Below are 11,447 nucleotides of genomic sequence, written 5' to 3' on the forward strand. Positions count from 1 at the left end.
GGCTGAAAGACCTGTGTTTAGATATGGTCTATCTATTTTTATCAACAGCATTTTTCACCATTTATCTGTGAAGAAAAACATCTGTGAAATCCTGAAGGAGGACATCTTTGCCAACATCTGGAGCTCCTGAATCAAAGTATGTCACATCAAAGCCTTTTGCCTGCTTACACATTCAAGTTTAACAGGAAAGCAGTGCAAACAAGGCCATCAACCTGTGTGCTGGGTAAGAGGGCAGATGTCAGTACTACACAGCGATAAGAATATACTGCAGTTCAGCGACGTAAGTAGTAAAAGTAGACGCAGAACTGCTTTTGTGAGTTGTTTAGTGAGATGAGCACGAGCTTCGACCTGTCATTCTAGTTTAAAATCAGAGACATTAACCCAAAAGACGTGTATGTTTGTGTGACACTTTATCTTTATTGGTAATATTCCCTAAAGTGAACTCTTGAGTACTGTAGGACCTTATGCTGACAGCCAATATTATCAGACAATCATTGACAAGAGTTGACAGACTGTAATAAAAATGTACTTTACAAGTTTGACATTTTATAAAAAGACAAAAAAAAGTAATGTTTAATAACTTTCATTAGACATATACAAACATGACAAATAATGAAACCATTGCACATTTATGTACTGAGGAATATTTCTCATATAATGTAAACATGTTTGCGTACAACCTGATTTAAAGATAATTGTCAACTTATATCAACTTATGTAGAGGCTTGCCCTCAGAGAAGCCACAAAAACCCTCTTCACTAATTCAGTTACATTTTACAGTTCACAGCTCGTCTCCTTTCAGTTCTTGTCTGTTGTCTGTTGGGTGATGTTTCCTCATGACGTGGAGCGTTTAAACAACATGACTCATCTGCCCTTCCTCTCAGGACACTGGATTTTGTAGCCCACCCTGTAGGCCTGCAGGTACACACGGGCCTGGTTTGTCCTGGAACAAAACATTTATCATCATTTTACTTATCCTCTGATCCAACTTGACCTTTACATACGCTAACAAAAACAAATGATACTGTAACACACCTCTCACATTTGCTTATGCAATAAGGTTTTGTCCTGAACTTGAATAACTTTTTAGAAATCTAATCTATTCAAGTAGGTACATATAAAAGAGTAGACGACAGGAAAGGTATTGTAACATGACTGAACAGCCCTGTAATACAACTCCACCCTTCTGCTACTTGAAACAACTAACCTCACAAAGTACTTAATACACATCAATCGAATGTGATAAGAAAACAGGTAACCTGTATTTAGTGCAAAGCTGAACTCCCAGAGGTCCACAGCGGTCAACGTAACTCTCCCTAAATGCCTTTCGTACAGCTCGAGCCATACTGACCACCGTGGTGACCACAGGACACGTCCTACGAAGCACACAAACACAAACACACATCCATGACAATAAGTAATAATAATAATTTGAATCACATGGCTTTCCCAAACCTACACACAGTTCATCAACAATGTATGATTGTTTCTTTGATATGCAAAATAAAAGAACAGCACCAGCTAAATTGTACGCTGCCTTTAACTGTAACTACTGTGAGCAGGAGACAGACCCCAGATTAAAGAAACGCTGGTGTTATTTGTGACTCTGTTATTGTTGTTGGTGTCGTTCATACTTACAGTCTCTCACAGCGCAGGCCAGCAGTGCCCTCTGGACAGGTGCAGGTGTTGTGAGGACTGCATGTGGCCCCGTGTCGGCAGGGCGGCACACAGGGGGTGGTCACTGCTGTAGACACACCACACAGCAAGAGTGTTAATGCAAAGTGACGGCTTAGAAAGGTATTTTAAACACATGCACAAACACACACAGACGAACCCGTTTCACAGAGACTTCCAGTAAATCCTTTGGCGCAGCGGCACCTGTTGAGGCCCACACACACTCCACCATTCTTACAAGGTTTCTGACACTGAACAGGCTCTGAGGGAGACAGAACATACAGAAGACAACATATTAGGGCAGAAATTCACAGAACATCTATTACTGTTATAGTAGTAGGGAAAATTGGTGATATTATTTCCATTGCAACATCAGCTTAATATAATAATTATATCTATTGAGCACTTTTCATACAAGAGATGTAGCTCAAAGTGCTTTACAATTAAAAAATACAAATGCAACACATTAACACAAGTGCAATTAGACAATATAGAGAAATAATAAGAATGACAGACAGAATAAACAGGTTTTCAGCTGTTGTTTGAAAATGTTTTAACGTTTTAGAGGTAGAGACTATATATCCAGCAGCCGTCAGAAAGATCAAACAGTGACTTTAGCCTTTAGAGATTGGAGCTGCTCAACAATCTGTGCACAGCTCCACCGACTGGCTGCCTGGAGAACTGCACACCTTTTGTGCTTATTATTTTGTGCTTTTATGCTTATTGGCTTTTGACAATACAAAATAGAGCCATGTTTTCCTGGACCTTAGGCTGCAACTAACTATCATAACCAATTAATCGGCCAAATATTTTGTTGATTATTGCTTGTCAAAAGATAGTTAAAAGTTAAAAGTCAAAGCTGACTTCATCAAATGCTTGTTTTGTCTGGACAGCAATTCTAAACCCAAAGATATCAAGTTTACTATCATATTACACAAAGAAAAGCAGGGAATCTTCACATTTGAGAGGCTGGAACTAGCAATTTTGTTTTGCATCTTACCTTGAAAAATTATTTAAATCATTTATCGATTGTCAAAATAGTTTCAGCTGCACTGATGACTCCTCGTGAAAGTAGTTGAGGGCAGTTCAAATAAAGAGTTCCCTCTCAGATTGTTTCAATTGAAGGATTGTTAGAGGACTGGAGACAAAAGTATTTCACACAAAAAAGTGGCGGGAAAAGAGAAAAATCAGATTCTTAGATTTTTGTTAGGACCTCTTGTTTGGGTCCCAAGGCAAGTTATGATATGATTATATACACATATTATATACATATACAGTATATACTCAATTATACGCATTTTGTATTTTCCATTACATTTTCCATTTTGGGTCCATAAAGCCATTTTAAGCTCACAATTTGTTATTTTGAAATCTCCCCGCACAAGTAGAGTATAGAAAAGCTTTTATCTCCTTAAGGGGGAATTTGGCATACAGACACGCAGTCAATGATAATAAATATAGAAAAGTACAGCAATAGAAAAAAGACAACAAAAACACAAAAAGTACATGGGTTAATGTAGAAGAAGCCTGAACAAGGAAAACTGTGCTGCATCCAGAGCTGGTAACAACCCAAATCTCATTTTGTTTAAAAAGCCCAATAGCTGATGTGATAATGGAACCTGATATATCAGTTAGTGACTCCTCTGGAGAGGGAAAACCTGCGTCCTGATGGAGGCAAATTAAACTCGGTGTGAAAAAGGTGCTGGGAAGGGAAAGTGGTGCAGAGGGGCCAACAACAAATTCAGCACCTCACCAGAGAAAAAGCCATTAGAAGTAATGCGTTTGCATAAATTAGAACAAGTGGGGAACAATTCTCTCTGACTTTAGCTATACTACATTTTACTATATTGAAACATGGGTTAAACATGGTTTATGTGTGTAAAATGCATGCTGATAATATTACAATTGTGTAGCACGGGATAGATAAAACATAGTTAGTGTAATGTCACCTATCTGGCAACGAGCTCCTCGCCATCCGCCAACACAAGTGCATTTGTTGACATCCACACATATTCCCCCGTTTTGGCAGGCAGGAGTGCACAGGGCTGCAAAACACACACACACACACACACACACACACACACACACACACACACACACACACACACACACACAGATAGAAGTAGGTCTGTTTTGAAAAATGAAAGTTGGGGGTATATTGTGTAATCTAAACATGACGTTTCTTAAATTACCCGATGGTTTTTTGTTTTTCCATCATGGCATAAGACACATTTTACCAGCCAGTGCTGCTAACAAGCATGGAGGCCCCACGATGTACCTGCATGCCTGGTGTAACTGAAGCCAGATGTGTTGGTGGTTTTGTTACTCACGCAAGAGGCACTGGGGGCCGGTGTAGTCCGAGGGACACTGGCAGGTATCAGGCCCCACACAGCGACCACCGTTAGCACAGGGCAGCTCACAGACCGCTGAGAGAGAGAGAGAGTGAGAGAGAGAATGTAACCATCTCATAACTGCTGAGGCAACAGTGGCTGTTTTATTTTAGCGCAGTCTGCTTTGTTTACTCAATTGAACTTATATCCTGCCTGTGTTTACAGACAGAGTCTCTACAGCGATTGCTTATCCAGAAGTGTGGCAGTCTTCGTTAACAACCGAGGTGATGTACCTGTATGGCAGCCTGCTCCGGTCCAGCCAGGAGGACACAGACACTTGTTCCAGCGCATACAGGTACCTCCGTGGGCACAGGGTGGGGAGCACATGGCTGAAATACACAATCAACATGGATTCTCACAGCAACAGCAAATAACTGTGATATTACAATGACATATGTGGTGTCCATATAGAACAGTCAAAGCTTGTACCTGAGCAGCCTTGTCCAGGGTAGCCTGGAGGACATTCACAGCTGTTTGGGGCCACACACACTCCATAGTTGTGACAGTAAGGGTTACACACAGCTGGAAGGGCAGAGAAGTTAATCAGCATAATTTCATTTTCAAATTTAAGCCCTCACAAAAACAAGAATAAAGCGATCCCTTTTGCTACTACTGCTGTCTGCAAGATTCATCATGATCTTCGTTTCTTGATGTTTGGTGTTTGACTCACGCTGGCACTTGGTGAGGTCATCAGTTCGCACTTCATACCCTGCTCTGCAGGTGCAGTTAAACCCCCCCGGATGGTTCAAACAGAGCTGCTCACAACCTCCGTTTGTGAAGTCCCCGCACTCATTCACATCTTATGACAAAAGACAGTGGGACAGTTACACAGTTACACATTTTAAAACTGCAAAACAATCTGTATTTTGCAGTCTGTTTATGTGCTTTTGGGCTGAAAGAGCAGGGAAGCTCGGCTGTGTGCACACAAGCTCATCATCCCAGAAAATGTGGCCACAGCTGAACCAGTCATCCGATTTCCACCCTTCCTTTTAACCCAGCTGCCGTGATTGCTTTTAATGAACACCTCCCGCCTGGCAAGTGCAAAATGGATGAGAAGTTGATTGTAGCCATTTAAACCTCTCCAGCTCTTTACTGTTTTTGCAGCAATAAATGTTTACAAAATGATGCTCTGAGAATCTTTGTATGGTTGTTTCAATAGATTGCGAAGTCTGAAAAGAGAATATGTACTTAAAATAAAATAATTTAAAAAAACATTAAACTTCTTCTGCATAAACAAAATTAGATTTTCCCAAAAAAAAGTGGCACCGAGGACAGAAAATCAAGTCTCACCCACGCAGCTCCTTTGGTTCTCGTCCAACTTCCAGCCTGCCCGACAGCTACACTGGACCTGGCCCTCAGCCCTCACCGAGCAGATGTGCTCACATCCTCCATTTCTTAGCTTGCAGGATGTAACATCTGTTCAATTTGAAAAAATATTTTAACATTGAATATTCACAAATTATAAACATTTTTTGCCAGAGCTAAAAACCCTGATTCCAGTTTCTAACTTGTGAAAATTGTTGCTATTTTTTAGCTTATTTTATGGCATTTTTTCAATTTTCTTACACTTCAGAGACAATAGGATTCATTGAGAGTTTCATCTGCAGATTCATTTATAATAAAATAATCTTTAGTTGCAGCCTTAATTATGTGCAACAGTCAAATTATTGGACATTATTGGTTTTAAAAGTGACAGATGATATTAAAAGACATCAAATAAAAAGTATTCTTCTCTGAAAAATGCAATAGCTATAAGTAATTAGTCAAAACTGTTGTTTAAGAGTTAGAATATATATTTTGTGCTAAAGTTCGGTGTGTGGACCATTCTTTAAAACTGCGATATCTTAAGCTACAATGAGATCACGAATAACACAAATCTAAGTAATAAGAATAACAGTTTGATTTAAAATAATGTGATGTCCACACTGTAATGAGAAACATACTGCTGCAGGTGAGGTTGTCTGTGTCTAGCAAAAGAGGAGGCGGGCAGTGGCAAATGTATCCTCCCGGAGAGTTGGTGCAGATGTGAGAGCAGCCGCCACTCTGGAGTCTACATTCATCAATATCTGAGCACACACACACACACACACACATAGACAATAATTATGCACGACACAAACACACACAAAATGAGAACGTGAGATGACTTATTCATGGCAGTTTGTGTGAATCAGCCTGTTTAAACGACTCAAATGAGTAGGTAAACAGTGAAAGAGTGTCGGTGAGTGACTGACCCACACAGGTGTGGCCATCGATGTGCAGCTGGTAGCCGGGCCTGCAGGAGCACTGGAAAGATCCCTGAGTGTCGATGCAAATATGCTCGCAGGTCCCATTCAGTGTCAGACACTCATCAACATCTGGGAGATCAGAGACATTTAGTTAACTTTTCTGTAACGGCACAACAGGGCTCCACGTATTGTAAGGGCTCATTCAGACTTAAGTCAAACACCATATTTGCAATTCCTTTTAACACTTGTTTCAACAAGCTTGGAGGGCCAGGTGAGTGGGGTTTTTGCCAAAGAGGACCAGTTAATAAGAGACAGGTTGTTTGGATCAAGGTATCAAAACTGGCATTGGCTTTCGTAGATGATCATCTGGAGGGAGACGATCCTTTTGATGATGGAACTCCCTTCCACTTTGCCTTACAGCTCATTTTGCATGCAAAAATGTAATTCTTTCACAGGCTTAAAAATGAATGTCATGGGTGTGTCAGTTAGTGTGAATGGGAGAATGAGAGGCAATTGTAAATTGTTTGTCTTGTGTAATAATGTTTATTTTTTTATCTTTGGATTGAGCCAGACAAGCTGATTCCAGTCTTTCTGCTAAACTAAGCGTAGTCTCCTGGTTCTAGTGACATATTAAGCAAAAGTGATATAGATATCTTCTAATGCTGCGTTCCAGACAACTCCCAGTTGAAATTCCAAACTTCTGACCATGGCGCGTTCAAGGTGCACGACGCAAAGTGTTAAGAAAACCGTGACAAACTGATGTTTCTTTGGCAAGTGTTCACACCATTATACTCTCCGCAGTGCAGCTTTTAATGTTTACCCGAATAACTTTTTTACAGGGAGGATAACTTTCAGAGATTGCTTACTGTAACCAGCTAAATAATATTATTGGTGAGTTGTCTGGCATAATGCATGCATTTCTCAAAATGTTTAACTATTCCCTTCATCACATAAAAGTTGATGTAATTGATCGACACCCCACTCCTGACCTGTGGTTTTACCCATGGACTGTATATAAAGATATATCCGATATTAGATTATTATTATTAGATATTGTATATACAGCCTATGGTTTTACCTGTGCAGTTGAGTCCATCCTTGTCCAGCTGGTAGCCTGAGTCACACTGGCAGCTGTACCCTCCTGGTTCGTTGGAGCAGTTGTGTTGACAGTGGCCGTTGTTTAGAGCACACTCATCAATGTCTGTAAACAAGGACAATCCTGAAGGTATCTGGTGAGTGCTGTATGCCCAAGGGCTGCTGGCACAAATGATTAATTGTTTGCATGACATAAGTAGCACTGGTGGACTACTGAGCACCACTGATGTGGAAAACACACCACACACTGCTTACCCACCAAAACAAGAGTGTCCGTCTCCATTGAAGCCCTGGTAGCACTGGCAGAAATAAGAGCCAATGACGTTACCACAACGAGCGTTGGTGTCACACCCGTGACCACCTAATGCACACTCGTTCTCATCTGGAAAGAGAGCGCACACACGGATTAAAGAAAGAAAAAAGAACAGATCCAAAACTCAGTTCATTTCCATTCAGTAATTATCCTTCTGCCATTCGGGATCATTTTTAATGGAAGGCATAACAGCAAGCATTAAAGCACGCGCACACAAGTAAGCTGACCCCGTCTACAGGAAACAGGAGTTTTCCATGGAGGGACGTCAGCACTAATTGCTTACCTTCGCAGTGTGTGCCGTTTCCCTGGTAACCTGGTCGACAAACACACTTGTAGCTCCCAAGCGTGTTCTCACACACACCCTGACCGTCACACACCGCAGGACTCTCCGTGCATTCATCCACATCTGGGACAGAGACGAGGGACGGAGACAGAGAACGCTGCATGAAGTATATCACTTTTTCATTCACTTGCTGTGACACGATTTGCAATAAAACGTTTTGTTGCTGAGTAAAAAGCAACTGCTGTCTGTGCAATGCACCGTTGAGGTACTAATTCATTTTTATGTCTCCAAACCCCCATCAAGTCTTTATTAGGCAGAAGTCATTTCAAAATGTTGTCCCTGCAACACTATGGGGAGCTGTTGTATTAATGTAAGACAATATTTCATTTTCCCTTTGTCCAACACCACATGTGTTACTTTCCTAAATCAATTTAAAGAAATTGTGATTGTTGAAATAGTGCTAAAACATGGGTAAAAAAAGAGAAGATATTACATCTGAAAGATGATCTTTTCCAAACACTCCAGACTTTGCTTGTGATTTGTTTGTTACCTTGACAATTTAACCCCTTAAAAAGCAAGCAGCATGTGTTAAGCATGGAAAGAAGCACATCATACCTTGACACACAGTGTAGTCTGGACACACAGGACCTGAGACCAGAATTGCAGAAGAGTCACACAAAAAAAACACACACAAAAAAAGAAAGCTAATAGAGTATTGGGGAGATTATTACAAGAGAGGAAATTAGTCATTAAAGAAAAGGTGAAAGAGCGGAAACAAAAACAAAGCCGGCAAGCAGCAAAGCAGCAGATTAAAGCGCTCTATCCCTGCAAAGCCTTCCTTCCTGCCAGCGGGAGTCATTAAGTCCGGAGGAACTCTAGTGAATGATGAGAAACACACAACACCAGATCAAATCTGAACATCGATCTCATCCAGCTGTGGTGGAGCTTAATGTCAGACTTACCAACACAGGCTGGAGCCGCTGCTCTGAAGCCTGGCTGACACTGGCACACAAAGCTGCCGGGAGTGTTCACGCACACGTTTCCCAGCTCACGGCGACACAGCTCCTCGAAGCTGCACTCATCCACATCTACAGAGAAAGAGAAACCAAGAACTATAAATAGGAAGCTTTCAAAGCCTTGTATGGATACGGCGAAGTTACGGAGGTACAACAACACCCAGACATCCTGTCCAAGAGTGCTTGGGGAAGACATTACCTCTAAATGCTACAATGCTTCTGAACATACATTGTTTTGATGTGTAGACCCACATTCCCCAGTCTTACACACCAGATGTTGACATCAGTCTCACCTGCACAGCTTTTTCCATTAAGAGCCATTACATATCCTGAAGGGCACGAGCAGGTGAAGGACCCAGGGGTGTTTCTGCATTCAGCATCACCCTGACAGGCCTGCAGGCCCGTCACTGCAGCCAGAGCACACTCGTCTATATCTGTAACACCCATACGGTACACATGCATTATGATCATACTACACAGCGCTAGAATGGTACAGATAATCAACTCTTCCACACATACGGTACATCTTCTCTGCCTCTCTCTCGCTCTCGCTCTCTCTCTCTCTCACACACACACACACACACAGAGGCTGACGAACCCTGGCACCCTCCAGCACCCATCAGGTAACCACGGAGACAGCTACATGAGTAAGAGCCGGGGCTATTAGTGCAGCTGGCATGGGGACCACATGGTTCTGGCCCCTCTACTTCACACTCATCAACGTCTGTGGAGTACAGAGAGAAGATAATATGTTGCATCAAACTGACATCACCGTGTGCAACCACTAAGCACATAACACAGGTGCTTCATTTCCTACTGCGCCGATGGAAAACATTTAGTATAGCATTGAAATATCAAATGCAAAATTGTTGTAAAGAAAGCGGATTACAGTCGAGACTAGGGGTAGCCTTCTTCTGAATACTGGTCCTGCTACATTAGGGAAATCTTCTGTTTCACTGATTTGACGATTGTGTTTTTGTTTTTTCAGTAATAACGCTTGAAATTGAATACAGTACTGATTTATTGATGTTCCAATATCGTCACTTCAACACTTGTTCTGTCGCTGACTCTGCCCCTTCTCACCTTCGCACCCTGCTGCCCCCTCCAGAGTGAGGCCCACAGGGCAGGCACAGTTGTCACCATCCTTCACCATTCCAGATGGACAACCGCAGCCTGCGCTGTTCTCCAGCATCACCTGGTTTCCCAGACACTGAGGAGCAAGAACGGGGCTCGGGAAAACTGTGGTAGTCGAAGGAGCTGCTCGTGTAAAAGAAAAATATAGCAACTTAAGGAGAAACAGTAAAAAGAGACGCAGAAAAAATGAATTTAAAAAAACTCACCTGTGGTAGGTATGGGGCTCGGGGTAGTCTCACTGAGATTTCCGATGACATTTTCAGTCACCTGATTGTAAAAACAGGAGAGACCAACATATTGATTTATGCACATGACATGATCCAACAAGGACATATCTCTCTATTCTTATTTATCTCTTTAACAGCGTGGAGGGTTTCCTATGGTCACTGGCCTGGCTCTTAGTGAGCTCCGTCTCTGTGTGTTTCAGGACTTCATTTTCCTCAGGGCTGCTCAGAGGCTCCGACTCAGACAGAACCAGAACCAAAACCAGCAGCAGGGCTGAGAGGAGAATCCAGAGGTGAGTCATCATCACCCGAATCTGTGTGGAGATGAGGAGGTGTGTTTACTGAGCCACACGCCGGCCAAAGAAAAAACAATAATGCAGAAAATAACAGTAAAGAGCATGTGACAATTACTATAAAGGTGAATAAGTTTGTGACATTTTAGGCCTACTTATGTGAGTTGTGTGCAGCAGTCACACACAGCAGCCATGCAGTGCATGTCCAGGCAGGCAGAACAACATAGGGGTAAGAGCACCCAGTTATTAGGTTAACATCAACCCCCTGGGCTGTCTACACAGAACAAAAGAAACGTACAGCAGCTAGAATACAGCTGCATGTTTCACATTAAGTCAGTTCCATTTGAAAATATGAAAAGCAGCGGTATTTATATAAAACGTTTGCAACAATAGACTCTGAAACCCCATAAATGCGTCCGTGGGACTAATTTATAGGGTAATTATGCGAAACACAAGCTGAGTAAAAGTGTAACAAACTTACCGGGGTTAGATCTACTCGCACTTATGAACGGGTCTGAGATAGACGGCAAGACAGCGAGTTATCCAGATGTCAAAATGATCTTTCTTATCTTCTCCAGATGCTGAATCGTGCAGACGCAAGGCAGCTCTCTGTCAGTATGGGGGGGCTGTACGCTGCGGCAGTGACTCCACATCCTGTCTAGGAACTCTGCACTTCCCATTCCACGAATCCCAAATCGCCGCTAAAGAGCAGCAGCAGCAAGCAGTCAGGCCCCGCAGGCGGCTCCGGGATATGGCCCTGCTGTGAACCCTGACACAGAGGTCATAAAGCAGTCAGG

General features: G+C 42.2%; 1 protein-coding gene across 1 annotated transcript; it reads right to left on the reverse strand.

Annotated features, from left to right (window-relative positions):
• Positions 1–864: 864 nt before the first annotated feature.
• LOC142946305 (uncharacterized) lies at positions 865–10,659 on the reverse strand. The gene is made up of 21 exons (XM_076087428.1): positions 10,525–10,659; positions 10,340–10,400; positions 10,083–10,256; positions 9,598–9,723; positions 9,293–9,433; positions 8,946–9,071; positions 7,984–8,106; positions 7,647–7,769; positions 7,371–7,493; positions 6,299–6,421; positions 6,008–6,130; positions 5,355–5,480; positions 4,735–4,863; positions 4,494–4,586; positions 4,298–4,393; positions 4,005–4,100; positions 3,624–3,719; positions 1,835–1,936; positions 1,639–1,744; positions 1,260–1,376; positions 865–943 (listed from the first exon to the last, which is right to left on the reverse strand). The coding sequence occupies exons 1-21, from the start codon at positions 10,657–10,659 to the stop codon at positions 865–867; spliced, it is 2,418 nt and encodes an 805-aa protein (XP_075943543.1).
• Positions 10,660–11,447: the final 788 nt, after the last annotated feature.

The sequence above is a fragment of the Anarhichas minor genome, unplaced genomic scaffold, assembly GCF_050575085.1.
Source record: "Anarhichas minor isolate MPS153535 unplaced genomic scaffold, ASM5057508v1 ptg000010l, whole genome shotgun sequence".
Classification (NCBI taxonomy): Eukaryota; Metazoa; Chordata; class Actinopteri; order Perciformes; family Anarhichadidae; genus Anarhichas; species Anarhichas minor.

Coding starts and splice junctions, on each gene's coding strand:
- LOC142946305 (XM_076087428.1), bottom strand. CDS start 10,659: ATGACTCACCTCTGGATTCTCCTCTCAGCCCTGCTGCTGGTTTTGGTT. Junction 7,770..7,983: donor AAACGGCACACACTGCGAAG/GTAAGCAATTAG, acceptor CTCTCTTTCCAG/ATGAGAACGAGTGTGCATTA. Junction 7,494..7,646: donor AGACGGACACTCTTGTTTTG/GTGGGTAAGCAG, acceptor CCTTGTTTACAG/ACATTGATGAGTGTGCTCTA.